The following is a 19252-nucleotide window of genomic DNA, read 5'->3' on the forward strand; positions in this document are numbered from 1 at the left end:
CCCTTGCAGTGAGTTGATCCACACAAGAGGACAAACCTTGAATATCCATATCTACACCTGAGTCCTGAACCACCCAGAGGTTAAGGGGAAAAGAAAGACAAAACAAGCTGCAAAGAAAAAAAAATTGACTCAGAACTTCTCTTATCCCTCTTTTGAGATGCATTAACACTTTGCTGGCCAGCTGTACTGTTATGGACCTGGTGGTTAGGAGCACCCGAAATGACCTGATGGTTAAAACTGAAAACCTGGGACAAGCTCTGAGGAGGTGGTAACTCTACTGACCGCAATCCTAATCCTATCACACACACTAGAAATAGCCGTGGAGCGTGCCTAACTCTCCCTAGACGCCTCTTCACAGCCTAAGAGCTAACTACCCCTAAAGATAGAAATAGCAGCCTACCTTGCCTCAGAGAAATTCCCCAAAGTAAAGGTAGCCCCCCACAAATATTGACTGTGAGTTAAGAGGGAAGTGACAAACACAGGAATGAAACAGATTTTAGCAAAGGAGGCCGAATCTTCACTAAATAGACAGAGGATAGGAAAGGGAACTTTGCGGTCAGTATTAAAAACTACAAAAACCACGCAGAGTGTGCAAAAAGACCTACACACCGACTCACGGTGTGGAGGTGCAACTCTGCACCTCCAGAGCTTCCAGCTAGCAAGGAAATATCATAATAGCAAGCTGGACTAGAAACATAGCATGTACTGAGAATTATATTCAAAAACCAATGAACAGCAAATGAACTAGCAGGGACTTAGCTTCTGCTGGAGTAGACAGGTCATCTGAGAAATCCAAGAGAGATCTGAACCAGTACTGAGACATTGGCAGCTGGCATGAACTAACGACCTGGGCAGAGTTAAATAGGGAAGCCAGCAGAAGCAATAAGCGAGAGCAGCTGAGAAAGCCAACCTCAAAGATCAGCAGTTCCACTCAAAGCCACCAGAGGGTGTCCAAGGACAGAACTCACCAAAGTACCATTCACGACCACAGGAGGGAGCCCGAGAACGGAATTCACAACAATGAACACAGCCGTAGTGTTACTAAAGGACTATATAAACCACCTGTAATCAGACAGCAACACATCTCCTGCTTTTCCATTGTGTTCTATAAATATACTGTGCTTCTGATGCCGGGGCTGCCATTGCTGGCCCTAGACAGCTGGGCATTTCATTGCCGGTCGCTTTATAATTTATAATGTGCCAATTATCTCCTGCCTATCCATTGTATTCTTATAGAGCTATATTGAACTTCTGCTAGGAACCCTATTCTGCACAGGGTTAATAAACCTGAAGCTGCTCTCAAAAAAGCGACAATGTTTGCACATCTTTTTAAAAAGACACCGTTTTTCCCAAAAAAAGGGATAATTTTTGGACTATTTGTAAAAGGGAACCTGTCACCTGAATTTGGTGGGTCCATTTTTGGGTCATATGGGCGGTGTTTTCGGGTCTTTTATTAACCCCTTTTTTTCCCGCTGGCCATGCGCCAGCGCACTATGTCCCGGAACACAGCAAAATACTTCCGGGAAAGAGCATTGCGGCTTTAAGTCTCCTTATCTCGACATGTTTAACATGTCAGTCTCTGCAAGGAGAAACGATACTTTTTGGATCCCGGTCAGATGCTTCTCATTCAGCCAAACCAGATCTCTACTTTGCACTGACGAGGGGCAGTACCCCAAAACCCACTGTCTGCAAATTGAGATCTGGTTGGGCTCTTATCCTAAGTCATGTGACAAGGCTCGTTAAAGGGTCGACATTGATTGTTAGGATTGCTACTTCCAATAGGTGGCACTAGTGTTCTAATCTTCTTCCTCTCTGAAGAGACAATTTGTGTATTGGAGTTTGAAAGGGGATCCGTACAGTCCTCAGGGTATGACACACGTCTTTTTAGGGCAAACGGAGACTTTGCAGTGCATGCGATTTGCTCTAAGATGAATTTTTGTAGAAAATTTGGCAAAGCTTGCAAATCCCAGTTTTCAAACATTGCTGATCTCTATGAATAACCACTTAAAATGAATACAAACCTCCATTCCCCAAAACGAAGAGAGGGCATATGCTGATCTGAGTTCCTAAACACTGTGAGCATGGGTGAATCGATGGGTCTTGTGTCATAGTTAAATAATAAATTATTGATTAGTGGTACCTACAGTATGTGTATCAGGATCGGACATATAGCTGATACAGCCTGTGCAGCTGCATCGGGGCCCAGAGGTGGAGGGGGGCCCCTGCAGGGCAGCTAATAATGAGGGCAATCTGCTCATGCCCAGATTGCCCTCATCATGTGCGGTGTGTCGGGCAGGGTGCGATCCTGCAGCTCTGCTGCCTACAGGACAAGATGGCAGCGGAGCTGCGGGAACACATCCTCAGCTTCTTGCCCAGCCCTTTCTCAGTGACACAGGTACACATGGCTTGATGACATTAGCATGTAGCTGAGTCACCCGCCAGGGCCTAGGGGTACTCGGTACCGGGTTCGGACGTTATTAAAGGGGAGGTCACGGTGGCTGTGACCCAGTCTTTAAAAGGGATGTGAAAATAATAAAAGTTCGTGACTCCACCTGTGGTTCTCGGTCAGAGGCGACCGACACTGCTTAAAGGGGTCCTCTGGGGGTGATGGTGCTGCAGCAAAGATGGTGTCGCTTCCCACAGATGAAGCGGGGTCCCCAGGGCTCCTGGTGTGTTTGGCCAGAGTGGTGTGGTGCCGGAAAAAAACAGAGGACACATGGTTACAGTCTATTTACCTGGTTTACTGGTTGTAGTAAGCCACAGTCCAAGGTACCAGCAACAGGTGGTGATGTGGTCTGGGCGGCCTGGAGGCAGTGATGGATCCCTCTCCCAGGTGAGGTTTGTAAGCCTTCCTGCTCGCGTTCTTATGCGAGGTCCTTGCTGCCTGTGGCTCCCTTACAAAGTCCTCTCTCTCATGTCGTGGGACAGTACCCCATATGGTGGGCAATGCGAGCCTTGCAATCCTCTGTCCTTCCGGTTCTGCTGTGAGACCTGGAGTGCGACCCAGCCTCGGGCTCCCGGTGCCTGGTTTCTGCGCTTCAGCTCAGAGGGTCACAGTTCCCCTCCAAGCTCCTTTCTTCTCCTTTGCTTCTCCCCTCAAATGCTCACTATCACTGCAACCCTTCTGGTTCTCTTCCGTCCTGGAGCTGCAGCTTCACACGTGGTTGCACGGCCCCACTCTCTGCTCTCACTCCCCTCTCTTCCAACTCCCTAGATCAACTACCTAACTCTTCCTCCAGACCAGAATATATATATTTGGGGAAGATCCAATGAATCCAGGTTCAGAGATCCCCTTTCTGGCCTGGATTCAGAATGTGTTGCATGTAGGTGCTTTACCTGGTAAAAGGGAATCCTTCTTGCCTCCAAGCATGACATTACCCTCCCCGAAGGGAAGGCAACATCACTGTAACAACCGGTTACCTGGGGTGTTACACTGCATATGACTATCATTTAGTTGGCAGCGACAAATTAAGAAGCGATGCCTGAGGGGAACGGACGGAAAGATGAGGACAATGAGGGATGTGGGGGAGAAGACCATGATGGATGTAGGGGAGAGGGCAATGATGGGGGCTGAGAGAGGAAAATGATGGGGTGGGGGAGAGAACTATGCACAAAAGTACCTGATAATGTCTTCTCCCACCCCCATATTCATGATCATGCTATCAAGGACTTATAACAAATGGGGGGTACACAGGACAGGGACTAAGGCTATGTGCACACGTTCAGGATTTGCAACAGAAAATTCTGCTGCATGTCCTAATGTGTTGGCAGGAAGAACGCTGTGTAAAATACATACATACGTACAAAACAGGGTTCTGTGTGATCCGATATGTAAGGGACAGTGCTGTCCATAACAAGAGAGGGCACTGTGTAGTAAGGATATATATATATATATATATATATATATATATATATATATATATATGTGTGTGTGTGCAGCGCCCCAGAGTCCTGGTCATTGCAGTAATGTCGCTCTTCCACCAGGGGGAGTGATATTACGTCTGATGGTACTAAAGGAGTTCACCTGACCAGGTATCACAAGTCACACACTACACTTCACACTCCAGTCCACCAGGGGGAGCCTTGCTTCTATCTATTAGGGCACTCCTCACACACGGGTAAAACTGGTGGGTTGGATAGGAAGTTAGGCAGAAGCTACCTGGGTTTGACCCAGAGAGGACCTGTCAGGCAGACAGGGGGAGAAGGAGGAACATCTGAGCTGCAGACAGAGGGTCCCTGTCAGGGGTGGGATCCTGACAGAGGCTAAGCACGAGATAAAACGTACGGAGCTGCGCCTGCACCCATTGCGGCAGCATCCTAAGAAAGGACACGAAGCAAAGTATATTGTGGAGAGTGAGAAACGAAGTCACAGCACAAGGAGATAATACCGGGAGGAGTTCTGCCCCAAGATCGGCAGCCTCCTTCTGAGGCGCGTAGCCGGTGGCCGGAACACCGAGGGAGTAATTGACTCTACGTATTACTTCAGAGACCGGCAGGACAGTCAATTCCAAGTTGGCTGCCCGACCTTAATACCTAAGAAGACACGGAGGCAAATTGTGGGAGAGGGGCGTCTCTAGGGTGCCTATAAATAAGCTCCAGGCCTACCCCGTCATATGGGTTGTCCTATCCATACCATCTGGGGGACAGAGAGAGAAGATCAGAAACATCCACGAAAGTTGTGAGGACTATCCCGTGGTGCTCAGCAGGGAGGTACTACAACACACAGGCCCTAGTAGGAAGGCTACTGATTTCCACCTGTATAAGGGAACTCTGGATGTGCCTTCGGACCGGCTGGACTCTGCCTGCCCTGTGAACGGTACTCTGGACTGTGGACGCCGAAGTCTTCAGTAAAAGATAATGAGACTGCAACCTTTGTGTCCTCGTTATTCATTGCGCCTTACAACATCCACCATCACCACCTATACATCTGGGAAGCCCTGGGGACATACTTCACCTGTCTAGCTGCCATTCCATCACCCCAGCAGACCCCTAAGCAGCGTCGGTCACCCTGACCAAATACCACAGGTGGCGTCACGAACACCGTACAAACTTCACCTTTAATTGGACGCCCCTCAGAAGGGCCATGGACCGGGTCGGGCCACCGTGACATCCCCAGAAGAGAGAGAGAGATAGACCCGGTACCGAGTACCCCATTGCCCTTACACGTGGGGGAGCTCCATATGTATGTATGTATATATCTGTAGCTTGGTCGCCATAAAAGGAGGGAAGCCTAGACACATTTCTTGCACAAGGGCCTCAAACTGCCAGTGTCCACCCCTGGTGTGAGCCCCAGTATGCCAATACATTGAACACAATTTTACCACTAAAAAAACTAATACCTATATTTGTTGCCCTATGAAAGCAACTCAATTATACTAGCTGCAATTTACAAACTAATAATACATTATCAAACTTTATTATTGTAAAAGAAATCTGCAGTGCCTTCAAAAACTTTCAGACCGTCATCTAATACTGTGTTAGAGTTGGCGGATTGCACTAAATAAAAGAGTAATGAAGAGCAATCGCAACCCGGGGTCCTCTGTGCAGAGATGGAAAACTGCTGCTATAAAGCAATGGTGGAAACAGGCAGCAAGGTGGAAACTTAAACGTACAGTGTAAAAGTGACACACCGCGTGAACAGAACACTACGTGTCCAACTCTGTTACCGCACAGAGAGGAACAGCGTGTTCCTCTGAGAACCTTCTATACACTAGGCTCATGTCCAGTAAGACAGGACCGTGCCCGTGGACCAATCCGGCATTGCCACATCACCAGAGCAGCTGACGTCTGACCACCAATGAAAAGACAGCACGTCACGGACATGCTCAGTACGGCGATCTCCGGACTTCGACTCCAGAGTGCCGGAATGACCCTGAATATTACTGGTTACCATAGGCTTGGCTGAAGAGCCAGCAGTAACCAAACGTACACCACGAGCCTGAGCAAGACACTGGGACTGACGTCTATGCTCCGCAGCAGCCGAACCTGAATGGGAGACCGTAGAGGCAGATAAGGCTTGGGGTGAATCCCGGCACCTAACGTACTGTGTATAATAATTTACATATATGATCAACTTAGAGGGAATTAAGAGTCCGAAAATATATTACAGTAAATTAATAGAAATGAGCAAGCTGTGCGCCACCTAATCAATGTTAAATTGATCACTCTGAGATGATTAGTAATAAGTTTGCCCACCCGTCATGTTTCGCCGGTAGAGACCGGCTTCTTCAGGGGAGAAAGGATTAGCCTACTTCAGTCTCATTTTTCTGCATAACCTCAATATAAAAAGCAAATATGCCAAGTTATAAGGTGGTATATTACAGAGGAAAGAATAGCTGCATTAATCTGACCGTCTCCACATGCTTAATATATTTATTAAACTATTATAAAATGATTGTCTAAATACCTAGAACAGTTTTGACTAATTTTCTGTTCATTTGACAGAATTCTGTTATTTTTTTTTCTAGCATGTAATTTCAGGATCTCTATCAATTGCGGCTTCCTACAAACCATCTTTAAAAATGGTAAGCTGTTAAGTCAATTTATAAAACAATACTCGGCTGCTAATATTTTATGTTTTGTAATTATTTATTCCAAAATGATTGCATAGTTTTAGTTAAAGGCATTCTGTCAATAAGATCAACCACTGCATGTATGGGCATAAACTGTAGGTCTTTGAAATGTAAATCCATGGATATCTTTACACATTTTATCTGTTGCTGCCTTCTGAGAAATTAGCATTGTAATTCATATGCAAATGAAGTGTTTAGTGCTCTTGGTGTGATTGAGCGCTCATCAAACCTCTGCCTTCCAATCTTGTTTCCTCCCAGCACCAGCCTTTCTAGCTTGATCGATAATTACTTTCTGATTTTCTTGGCTGGCTCCTGCCATCACACAGATACTAAGGCCACGGTCACAAGTTCAGTATTTGGTCAGTATTTTACATCAGTATTTGTAAGCCAATTTTCCTCAGGATAGAGGTTGGAAAGAAGGAGTTCCCTTCTCGCCCTTATCCTTTATATCCTCTCATGACCCTGCCTCTTTCCCCTTCCATCCCCAAGTCTGTTTGCACCTTCATGACCAGGCCAAATTGTACAATTCTTACTGCTATAACTTTATAAAGTGATAACTCTGGAACGCTTTAATTGATCCCACTGATTTTTCACCCATCAAGGTGCTCAAAACCACATTCAAGAAGTTTATTAACCCTTCAGGTTCTTCACAGGAATTTTTGGAATATGGACGAAAAAAATTAATTTAACTTTTTGTCACAAAAATTTTACTTTAGACCCAAATTTTTTATATTTTCACAAGGGTAACAGGAAAAAGTAGACCACAAAATTTGTTGTGCAATTTCTCTCGAGCACATCGATACTCCATATGTGGGGAAAAACTACGGTTTGGGTGCATGGCAGGGCTCGGAATGGAAGGAGCATCATTTGACTTTTTTAATGTAAAATTTGCTGGAATAATTAGCGGACCGCATGTTGCGTTTTAAGAGCCCCTGGTGGCCTTAAACAGTGGAAACACCTCACAAGTGACATCATTTTGGAAGCTACTGTTGCTAAAAATAATCACATTAAAAATTGTATTTCTTGGTCTACAGAGCTCTGTGATGGCGTGTTTTTGCGTGTAATGTGCTGTAGATTTTATTGCTACCGTTTTGGAATATGTTAGATCTTTTGATCACTCTTATTGAAATTTTTGGAAGTTGAAAAAAAAAACAGCAATTCTGGTATTGTTTTTAATTTTTCTTACAGGGTTCATGTGCGTGATAAATAATTATTGTATAGTATCTGTTAGAAACACGGCGATATTAAAAATGTATTTTTATTGTGACGTTTGTAGTTTTCCCAAAATAAACCATTTTTTTATTATTAAAGCTCGGCTTTTGTCAGTTTTTCTTTTTCACTTAAAATATATATTTTTCTTTTTTACAAAAATGATTACTCTTATACAGGAACTTAAACATGGAATCCTTCAATCTCATAGATAATACCCGGCACTGCTTATGTAGCTCAGTGCGTTATTCAATCCCTGAGTTACAGATCTCTCATTAGACCAACCCCCTCTGGTTGGATTCAATCGGCTTTTGAACATTCCGGATCTAGAGGCCTGTAATTACCATAGTAGCCCACCGGAACGCTAAAATCTCGTCACGGCAGTAACGATTGGTTGATATAGAGATTGATCCCCCTATACCATGGTCTGTTTTTATGATGGCACACCTTTCACTATTATCTAGTAATCAATAATTTGCCTTTAAACAATATCCAAATGTATATTTTATATGAATTCATGCCCTTATTTTTTATTTTTTTTCTATTTTATTGCAGGTGAACGCGAGCTTAGGGCTAAACATAATCAGCGCCGTAGCAGCAGGGATTTCGGTGATAATACTTGCCTTCATGATATCTGAAACCTCATATCACGGTCATTACTTTTATTCCTCTTACTACTGTGTATACAACAAGCAAAGTGAAACGTGCGAAGGGGAATTCGAACAAATGGTAATTTCCAAATATTTCTAAAAAAAAATTTAAATTGGTATTTTAATCTTAAAGAGAACCGGTCTTCAGGATTTTATACCCCAAACTAATGGCATGTACATAAAGATGCTTTAATGCGGAGTCAATCCTTACCTTTCTTGTAGAAATCCGATTTGTTCTTTTAGAGAACTCAATAGTTGAAATCATATGCTAATTAGTTACAAGTGCAGTGGGCGGGCAAATGCACTTACAGTTCTCCTGCCCCTTCCCACTATTCCCCACCCACTACCTGCCTCATGTCTCCAGGTTTTAAAAGTTAAAACATAAAATAAACAGAATGCATATTCCAGGGCTATGAAAAATATTTGGATATGTATACTCCATGATTAACACTGTAAAAAAAATACCCAAATTGCTGTTTTTGGTCCAATAAAATGGAAGGAAAAATATGTAAATATCAAAATAGTACCAAAAGATTATATGACTATTGATGGAAAAAAGAATGCTATGGATCTCGGAACACAAACAATAAACCACAATATTTTTTATAAGAATTGTATTTTCAAAAAATAGTAAAACATAAAAAAATCTACATTTTACCATATTCACACATGTCATGTTACATGTTATAGACCGGTTTCGATGGGTCTTTTTCATGCAGGCCACTTTTGGAAACAGTCAGTAAACTTTTTGTCAGCTTATCTGAGTTTGTATAATGCATGCGATTGATTACCTCTTTCTATAGCAGATAGATTTCTGTAGGTTGTCAGACAGAGGAAAGGATTTGCCATCTATTCTGAGAGCAGTATAATGAAGAGGTAGAGACCCCGATTGTATCGATGTGTCACTTACTGGGCTGCTTGCTGTAGGTTTTATAAAATCTTGGTTTTATCAGCAGGAGATTATTATTACAGGACTAGTAAACCTGCTTCCGGGTAGTCCAGCCACACCCCCATCACACAGAAAGCTGCCAATCAGTGGTGTGGGCGGGGTTATACAGAGCTCAGCATTGAGAGAACTGCTTGATCTGCAGCAGGGAAAACAATGATGTTATCAAAACTGCATCAAGCAGCCCAGTAAGTGACACATCACTGGAATCAGGGCCTTTGTCCCTATGTCATGCTGCTCTCAGATGAGGCATCAAAAACCTGGTCACGGATTCCCTTTAATATTTCACAAAATGAAAATCAGTAGACCAAGTAAAAGGGAATGCTGGGAGATTTCAGCTCTGAAGTCTGTAGACTTGCGAATGCAGTTCTCTGTTGTGAAGTCTCGAATGATGGATTTCTCCCAATTTGTATGTCCTGTAGCTTGCATCTTATTGCTGTATTTTGACATTGTAGAGTCTCTACCAGGGCATCGGATCAACTCTTTTGCTCCTCGCGGTTTTGGAGTTCTGCATCGCCTTGTCTACATCGGTCTTCGGATGCAAAACTACGTGCAGCGCATCACACAGCGAAGTGGTGAGAATCGCCCGCAATGTACAATTTACACGCCATCCTACTTACTATGCCCACGACAAAGGGCTGAATGTGTCACATGGAGGACGCCGCTGGCATCATCGGACCGTATTGACTAACAATGGGGTCTGTTCGGTCTTGCCTTCATTTTTTGCAGCGCTATTTTTCCCAACCGAATAACATTGATTCTACAATGAAGATTAGAAAGGAGCAGAGACATGTCCTCAGTTACAGATCACTGGGGGGCAACGACAGTGGGGGAAAAGGCAAGGGAATGAGACTGTGTATAGGTCACAGGAGAAACGCTAAAAGGTGGGGTCCATTGGTCTTAACATCATGGCGTATCCTGGAAATATTCCATTGCTTAATGATGTAGGTGAGGTTATATATTTTCAGTTTTTTATTATTTTTATAGTTTTTATTGAATAGTTTATTTTTGGGAGAAATTTTTGATTAAACATTTCTTTAGGTGTATTAAAACTTTTTGCACTTTTTATTTAGCTCCGCTAGGGGATATGAAGCTGTCGGAAAGTTATATACTGGCAGCATATTCCTAAACCATGGCTTTGTTAGGCCCCCGATAGTCAGTTATCCATTGCTATCCTGCAATTACATCATGGGGATACCAATGGCACAATGGGAGCACCTTCTCTCGATCAAACCATTTAAGGGCAGCATAATATATATATATATATATATATATACACTGGAGGACTGGAGTCGATAGAGCTAATAAAATATATTACTTATTGACATACCAGCAAATTTATATTCAATAGCATTTACCGTAACAATAATGAGTACAAATAAGAATCAGTAAAAAGATACCTGGAATAATAGGACATGGATCAGGTCAGGGTACAATAAGATAAGTAATATCACAAGAAAAGTAATTTTATAACTGGTATTTTTGTCGCAGATAAGGAGAGGGCATGTATATCTATCTATCTATCTATCTATCTATCTATATCTATCTATATCTATAACTTACATTTTTCACTCTTTGTTTTATTGCAGCAGCCATTTGTTACATTAAAAAAAAAAAAAATCATTTTTTCTCATTAACCCCTTCCCGACATGTGACGGTATAGTACGTCAGATGTCGGGTCCCCTGCTTTGATGTGCGCTCCGGCGGTGAGTGCACATCAAAGTCGCGACATGTCAGCTGTTTTTTACAGCTGACATGTGCGCGCAATAGCGGCGGGTGAAATCGCGATCACCCGCCGCTATTAACTAGTTAAATGCCGCTGTCAAACGCAGACAGCGGCATTTAACTACTGCATCCGACCCCCGTCACATGATCGGGGGTCGGCGATGCTTGTACATTGTAACCATAGAGGTCCTGGAGACCTCTATGGTTACTGATCGCTGGTGGCTGTGAGCGCCACCCTGTGGTCGGCGCTCACAGCACACCGGCATTTCTGCTGTGTAGCAGCGATCTTATGATCGCTGCTGCATAGCAGAGCCGATCGCGTTGTGCCTGCTTCTAGCCTCCCATGGAGGCTATAGAAGCATGGCAAAAGTAAAAAAAAAAAGTAAAAAATGTGAAAAAAATTAAAAAAAATATAAAAGTTTAAATCACCCCCCTTTCGCCCCAATCAAAATAAATCAATAAAAAAACCCCAACCTACACATATTTGGTATCGCCGCGTTCAGAATCGCCCGATCTATCAATAAAAAAAAGCATTAACCTGATCGCTAAACGGCGTAATGAGAAAAAAAATCAAAACGCCAGATTTACGTTTTTTTGGTCGCCACGACATTGCATTAAAATGCAATAACGGCCGATCAAAAGAACGTATCTGCACCAAAATGCTATCATTAAAAATGCCAGTTCGGCACGCAAAAAATAAGCCCTCACCTGACCCCAGATCACGAAAAATGGTGACGCTACGAGTATCGGAAAATGGCGCAATTTTGTTTTGTTTTTTGCAAAGTTTGGAATTTTTTTTCACCACTTAGGTGAAAAATAACCTAGTCATGTTAGGTGTCTATGAACTCGTACTGACCTGGAGAATCATAATGGCAGGTCAGTTTTAGCATTTAGTGAACCTAGCAAAATATGCAAGCAAAAAACAAGTGTGGGATTGCACTTTTTTTGCAATTTCACTGCACTTGGAATTTTTTTCCCGTTTTCTAGTACACGACATGGTAAAACCAATGATATCGTTCAAAAGTACAACTCGTCCCGCAAAAAATAAGCCCTCACATGGCCAAATTGACGGAAAAATAAAAAAGTTATGGCTCTGGGAAGGAGGGGAGCGAAAAACGAAAACGGAAAAAGCTCCGGGGGTGAAGGGGTTAATGTACACTCTGCACCCCATCTTGACTGAATAAAAAAACAAATTTTGCAAGCGCCATGGGAAGCAAAATGTCCCCACAATATGCTAACTTATGGCAAAACTGGGGGAAGAATTTCTAGAAAATTCATTAAAAAAAGTTATAAGGGTCATAAGTATTCAGACCCTTTGCTCAGACACTCATATTTAAGTCACATGCTGTCCATTTCCTTGTGATCCTCCTTGAGATGGTTCTACTCCTTCATTGGAGTCCAGCTGTGTTTAATTAAACTGATAGGACTTGTTTTTGAAAGGCACACACTTGTCTATATAAGACCTCACAGCTCACAGTGCATGTCAGGCCAAAAGAGAATCATGAGGTCAAAGGAACTGGCCAAGGAGCACAGAGACAGAATTGTGGCAAGGTACAGATCTGGCCAATGTTACAAAAGAATCTCTGCAGTACTCAAGGATCCTAAGAGCATAGTGGTATCCATAAACCTTAAATGGAAGAAGTTTGGGACCACCAGAAATCTTCCTAGACCTGGTCGTCCAGCCAAACTGAGCAACTGTGGGAGAAGAGCCTTGGTGAGAGAGGTAAAGAAGAACCCCAAGATCACTGTGGCTGAGCTCCAGAGATGCAGTAGGGAGATGGGAGAAAATTCAACAAAGTCAACTATCACTGCAGCCCTCCACCAGTCCGGCCTTTATGGCAGAGTGGCCGGACGGAAGCCTCTCCTCAGTGCAAGACATATGAAAGCCTGCATAGAGTTTGCTAAAAACACATGAAGGCCTCCCAGACTATGAGAAATAAGATTCTCTGATCTGATGAGATGAAGATAGACCTTTTTGGTGATAATTCTAAGCGGTATGTGTGGAGAAAACCAGGCACTGCTCATCACCTGCCCAATACAATCCCAACAGTGAAACATGGTGGTGGCAGCATCATGCTATGGTGGTGCTTTTCAGCTGCAGGGACAGGACGACTGGATGCCATTAAAGGAAACATGAATGCAGCTAAGTACAGAGATATCCTGGATGAAAACCTCTTCCAGAGTACTCTGGACCTCAGACTTGGCTGAAGGGTCACCTTCCAACAATGCAATGACCCTAAGCACACAACTAAAATAACAAAGGAGTGTCCTCAGAACTCTGACCGTTCTTGACTGGCCCAGCCAGAGCCCTGACCTAAACCCAATATGTCATCTCTGGAGAGACCTGAAAATGGCTGTCCACCAACATTCACCATCCAACCTGATGGAACTGGAGAGGATCTGCAAGGAAGAATGGCAGAGGATCGCCAAATCCAGGTGTGAAGAACTTGTAGCATCATTCCCAAGAAGACTCATGGCTGTACTATCTCAAAAGGGTGCTGCTACTCAATACTAAGCAAAGGGTCTGAATACTTATGACCATGTGATATTTCAGTTTTTCTTTTTAATAAATTTGCAAAAATTTCTTCATTTCTGTTTTTTTCTGTCAAGATGGGGTGCAGAGTGTACATTAATGAGAAAAAAAATGAACTTTTTTGAATTTAACAAATGGCTGCGATGAAACAAAGAGTGAAAAGTTTAAAGGGGTCTGAATACTTTCCATACCCACTGTATATATAAGATATGAAGTTAGAGACAAACTGCTGCTTATATGTTAGACAACAGAAAAGGTGATACCAAGATTCTTACTTTAGTAACTATGGTTGACATCCCCAATGAAGTCTACACCAGGGAAAAAGAATCTTGTGATAAAAGTATAATCAGTAAAAGTAATTACCCATTGTACAGATCTTGCCTGTACCGCATCCAAAATCCCAAACATGCGTTTCGCATATCATCGCTTCCTCAGGGGCCGACGATATCTCATATATATATATTTCTTGTGATATTAATCTTATTGTACCCTGACCTGATCCGTGTCCCATTATTCTGGGTATCTTTTTACTGATTCTTATCTGTACCCATTATTGTTAGGCCATGTGCACACGTTCAGTATTTTTTATAGCGAAAAAACGCGAAAAAAACGCTTACATATGCCTCCCATTATTTTCAGTGTATTCCGCATTTCTTGTTCAAATGTTGCATTTTTTTTTCCTCGAAAAAAATCGCATTGCGGAAAAAAAAGCAACATGTTCATTAAATTTGCGGAATTGCGGGGATTCCGCACACCTAGGAATGCATTGATCTGCTTACTTTCCGCATGTGGCTATGCCCACCATGCGGGAAGTAAGCAGATCATGTGTGGTTGGTACCCAGGGTGGAGGAGAGGAGACTCTCCTTCACGGACTGGGCACCATATAATTGGTAAAAAAAAAAGAATTAAAATAAAAAATAGTCATATACTCACCTTCTGATGGCCCCCAGAGTCTTCCCGCCTCTCAGCGGTGCATGCTGCCACTTCCGTTCCTATAGATGGTGTGTGTGAAGGACGTGCAATGCACGTGACCGCGACGTAATCGAAGGTCCTGCACACACACACCATCTATAGGAACGGAAGCCGCTGAGGAGATCGGCTGTCTGCAGGTGAGTATAACCATTTTTTTATTTTTTTTATTATTTTTAAACATTCTATCTTTTACAATAGATGCTGCATAAGCAGCATCTATAGTAATATGTTGGTCACACTTGTCAAACACTATGTTTGACAAGTGTGACCAACCTGTCAATCAGTTTTCCAAGAGATGCTACAGATCGCTTGGAAAACTTCAGCATTCTGCAAGCTAATTACGCTTGCAAAATGCTAAAAAAACCGCGAAAAAAACGGGGAGAAAAAAACGCAAAAAAAAATGCGGATTTCTTGCAGAAATTTCCTGAAGAAATCCTGACGTGTGCACATACCCTTACTGCAAATATTATTAAATGTGAATTTGTTGATATTTTAATAAATAGTACATTTATTAGCTATATGGACTCCCGTCCTCCAGTGTGTGTATATATATATATATATATATATATACACACACACACACATACTGTGTATATATATATATATATATATATATATATATATATATATATATATATATTCGTATATATATATCTCACATTGAGTTGTCAAATATAGAGGTACGCTTCCTAAAAAGTTGAACTGGTATATGATTAAAATCACTGCTTTTTACTGGGGTTAAAAACTTGACATTAAGTTTGATGAACAAGACTTTAACGTAGAAGGTATCTTTTCCTATCTAATAAGTATATCTTCTTTTCCAGGCTGTGGTCATCTATCACGCTTCTTTGAATGACCCGAAATCCACATTGTCATCAGAGGTCAAAACATGCTGATAGATTTATATCGGACTCTTATACATAAAATGTGAAGTCAATATAAGACATATACACTATACATGTACCAGTTTACGCCACATGTTGCATTTGGTGGGTTTACATTCTACAGTTCTTTGTCCAATACCATTAACCCAAGTAGCCATAATCACTGCATGTAAAAAATCTTAATTCAACTAATAACTAACAGTAATGTAAGTTAATGTGACATATGAAAAAGATGTGTCCTCAAACTGGAATTTTATTCAGATGATCTCTTTATACTGCTTATTGTTTTCCCACCTATAGCAAAGAAGGATTAAAACAGGGCTAGTCCGGGACAGCCGTCGCGGAGTGGGGGCGCCAAACAACCGTATCTATCAGGGTGCCAACCTCCACTGCTAGGAAGGGGTAGCAGTCTAGTTTAGGGAAATTGTTAGGTCTTTGTTATAGACCGTATTGCATTTTAATGTTTGCACTGGGAAAGGGTATTTTTATAATTATTATACATCAAAGTTTTTGTGTTGAGAAGACACCAAGGAGAGTGGACCTATTCTGTACTACTGCGTTTTCAATATTCAGGATCCAAGACGAAGATTGGAGGAAAGTGGCTTATTGTTAATGCGTTTCAAAGTCAATCTGACTCCATCAGAACAACCACATGAAAAACGACTAGTAAGAATGAATGCAGTTAAATACCTAAAAAAAATTTGAATGAACGCTTTTGGCGCAAAGTCATTTTGGACTTTGAAACGCGTCATCAATAAACCACTTTTCTCCAATCTTGGTCTTGGAGGAAATCCAGCAGCACAGAATAGATTCCCCCACCCTTAGGATATAGGGTACATATAGTAGCTGTATACAGTCAACACATAACTATCCAATGCTGTGTACAGATAGTAGTTCTGTACACAGAGTATACATAATGCCATACAGTGAACACCTAAATACCCCATAGAGTGTACACATAGTAGTTCTATACAGAGTACACATAATCCCATAGTGAACACCTAAATAACCCATACAGTAGTTCTGTACAGTGAATACATAATTCCATACATCATGATTCTATACAGTATATACATAGAAGCTCTATAAAGTGAACACGACAATTCAACACAGTGCCTAAAGCTAAATATACACCACAGCTGTCATTATCGTGTAAGTTTCAATGTAACCTGTCAGAAGGGAAGTGTAGTACAGTCCATATGTCGTAGCGGTCCTTTGCCAATTTGTGACATTTATTTCCACAAGAGATAGAAAATCAATTTTACTGATAATCCTGGCTTATAAAATATTAACCTTAGCTTTTTAGGTTCACCTTTACTAAAGGCATCCTTAATTCTCCATCCATAATGAAATCTTACTATGGCTGTGTACATGAGGCTCCTCTCTGGCAGGATATCAGAAAGGTGTTGCAACTTTACACATTGTACAGGTTTTATACTATTCATGTTCTGACAACTTGTATTGACTTGCACCAGTGAGATAGATCTCAACAGCAAATTTGGGGGTGGAACACTCATGGTGAAGTCAATGTGTGACCTCAATGGTTCTCCATGGAAAGTGACACCATCACAAGAATCTTAACTAAGGCTCGAAATCCTATGTTTTACCTGGCAAATCCAAAAGTCCATGTGGAGACTTAACCTTATGATCCATTGCGCCAAAGAACTAAGAAGAGGATAATTTTCCCACCAGAGTAGACCTCGTGGACAAAAGTATAAAATGGAAGTGGAAAAAAGGCTGGTCCAGGAAACCTCCTGGGACATTTGGGTCTCGCCTTTGTTTATAACCCCAGTTTCCAGTCCTTTGCAAGACACATGGATGCCCTGACCCATGAGACCGTATTTAGCTCTTGTGTTTGCCGAGATTGCGGTGACAACGCAGAGAGGGAGTCCTAAGCTGGTTGACTTTCTCCTCAAGCTAATAGGGGATGAGACCACGCTAAGCTAGGTTCTTCTCCACTGACCCCATTAAAAAAAACTTCCTAGCCACTCAATGTGGGTCATACCCACAGACAATGACGGGTTCGGCTGACAGTCTAATATATAGGGGCGCCGGACAATTGTCGGCAGGTCCAATTTCAGACTTCTGAACATTTTCTTCTCCTGGAGGTAAGAGATGTCTCGCAGCCGCTCTCTCATAGAGAACATCGGAGCGCTCAGCCGAACGAGCGCTCCCATGTGCGTGACAGACAGCCAAGATGGCGACCAACCAAACCATTATTGGCCAACATCCATCTAATGATTATGGCAGGCTTGAATCCAGACAAACTGGTTGGTTACATACCTACATTATAGTAAAGTGTTTAGATTTATACGATTTATATTTTTATATTTTTTTTTAATGAATGATTAATGTGAATATAATTCAGTTTCTAAATCGAATAAATGAATCTGAAAACCAAAAAAAGTGTTTTCTAGTCCTGTATTTTATGTGATGAAAAACAGTCGCGGTCACTGCAATCTATTTGGACGCCTCACAGATGATGGGACAGTTAGAAGAACTTCCATCGACAACCCGCCGTCAACATCACACTAAATGTTCGGTATCACCCGTAGAAAGACTAAAGAAGGATGTGTGGGCTGTAATGAACAGGAGTTAGATATCAAAGATGATCACAGGGAGACTGGGCAGTGATGGGTGCGGCAAACTATACGTAGGGTCATCTGTACATACTGGTCCACTCCAAACATGGAGTGGATGTTGCAGAGTGAAAACACCAGTGGGACCAGAATCGTAGATGTAGAATGTAGATTAATCGAGCAGTATCATTTAACTTTTTGGGGTTTCTCTGATGCTCCGGCACCTCATGGGCTCTACAGATGCAGTCTGCAAACATTTCTGGCAAAATTTGCTCTCTAAAACCTAAATAGTACCCTTTACTTCTGAGCCCTGCCGTGTGGTTAAACAGTAGCTTCCCACGACATATGGTGCATCAACAAATTTGGGATAAATTGTGTAACAAATGGTGGGGTCCATTTTCTCCTAATATCTTGTGAAATAAATTAAAATTTGCAGTGAACATAACATTTTAGTGGTAAAAATATAAGTTTCCATGTTATAAAATTCTGTGTGGCACCCGTAGATTCAAAATACTCACTACACTCCTAGATGAAATCATTGTGCAGTGTAGTTTCCAAAATTGAGAAAGTTTTCTTTTGCACCTCAGGGGCTCTACTAATGGCACCCAGGGCCGGCGTTTGGCACAGGCAGACGCCTGGGGCCCCCACCTAGAAAGGGGGCCCCCACCTAGAAAGGGGGCCCCCTACCTCTGGAGCCCCTGTATGAAGTGCCCAGAGGGTGTACAGCAGTGGCGTCTCTCCCAACCCCCCCTTGAGACCCACTCAGTGCTGTGATTTACTCACTGTGGTCCCAGAGCTCTGTGCTGTTTGCTGTAGGATCAGGTTTCACAGTCACGTACAGCAGGGATCAGCATAGGCTCTGACAACAGTCACTAAATCACTGCTTGTAATCGGACAGGGCAACCTGCTGTCACTACTGTCTGGATGACACAAGACAGGAATATTGTCTGCTGAATCAGGGTATTTATTATATAGAAATAAATGAATTCCCACGTGAAATAATAAAGGTAAAACCATACACATATATAGTACAGGTGTGCATAGGAATCAGCGTTTTTGGGGCATTTTTTTGCAGCCAAAACCTGCTCTCTTGGCAGTAAAAACACTGCTTTCAAAGCACCCATTTTTTAGGGTATGTGCAGAGGATCCGGAAATGGCAGCCCTTTGGATGCAGCGGACATG

The 19252-nt window shown here is 42.4% G+C and overlaps 1 protein-coding gene across 2 annotated transcripts in view; it reads left to right on the top strand.

Annotated features, from left to right (window-relative positions):
- Positions 1 to 17897, top strand: part of LOC143764561 (membrane-spanning 4-domains subfamily A member 4A-like) — a 44111-nt gene extending 26214 nt beyond the window's left edge. For both annotated transcript variants that reach the window (XM_077250237.1, XM_077250235.1), the window contains exons 4-7: positions 6468 to 6524; positions 8337 to 8510; positions 9833 to 9952; positions 15432 to 17897. In XM_077250237.1, coding sequence (XP_077106352.1) covers positions 6468 to 6524; positions 8337 to 8510; positions 9833 to 9952; positions 15432 to 15503 — 423 coding nt within the window. In that variant the 3' untranslated portion in view covers positions 15504 to 17897. The remainder of the gene's footprint in view (positions 1 to 6467; positions 6525 to 8336; positions 8511 to 9832; positions 9953 to 15431) is intronic.
- Positions 17898 to 19252: the final 1355 nt, after the last annotated feature.

The sequence above is a fragment of the Ranitomeya variabilis genome, chromosome 4 (genome assembly GCF_051348905.1).
Source record: "Ranitomeya variabilis isolate aRanVar5 chromosome 4, aRanVar5.hap1, whole genome shotgun sequence".
NCBI classification, from domain to species: Eukaryota; Metazoa; Chordata; class Amphibia; order Anura; family Dendrobatidae; genus Ranitomeya; species Ranitomeya variabilis.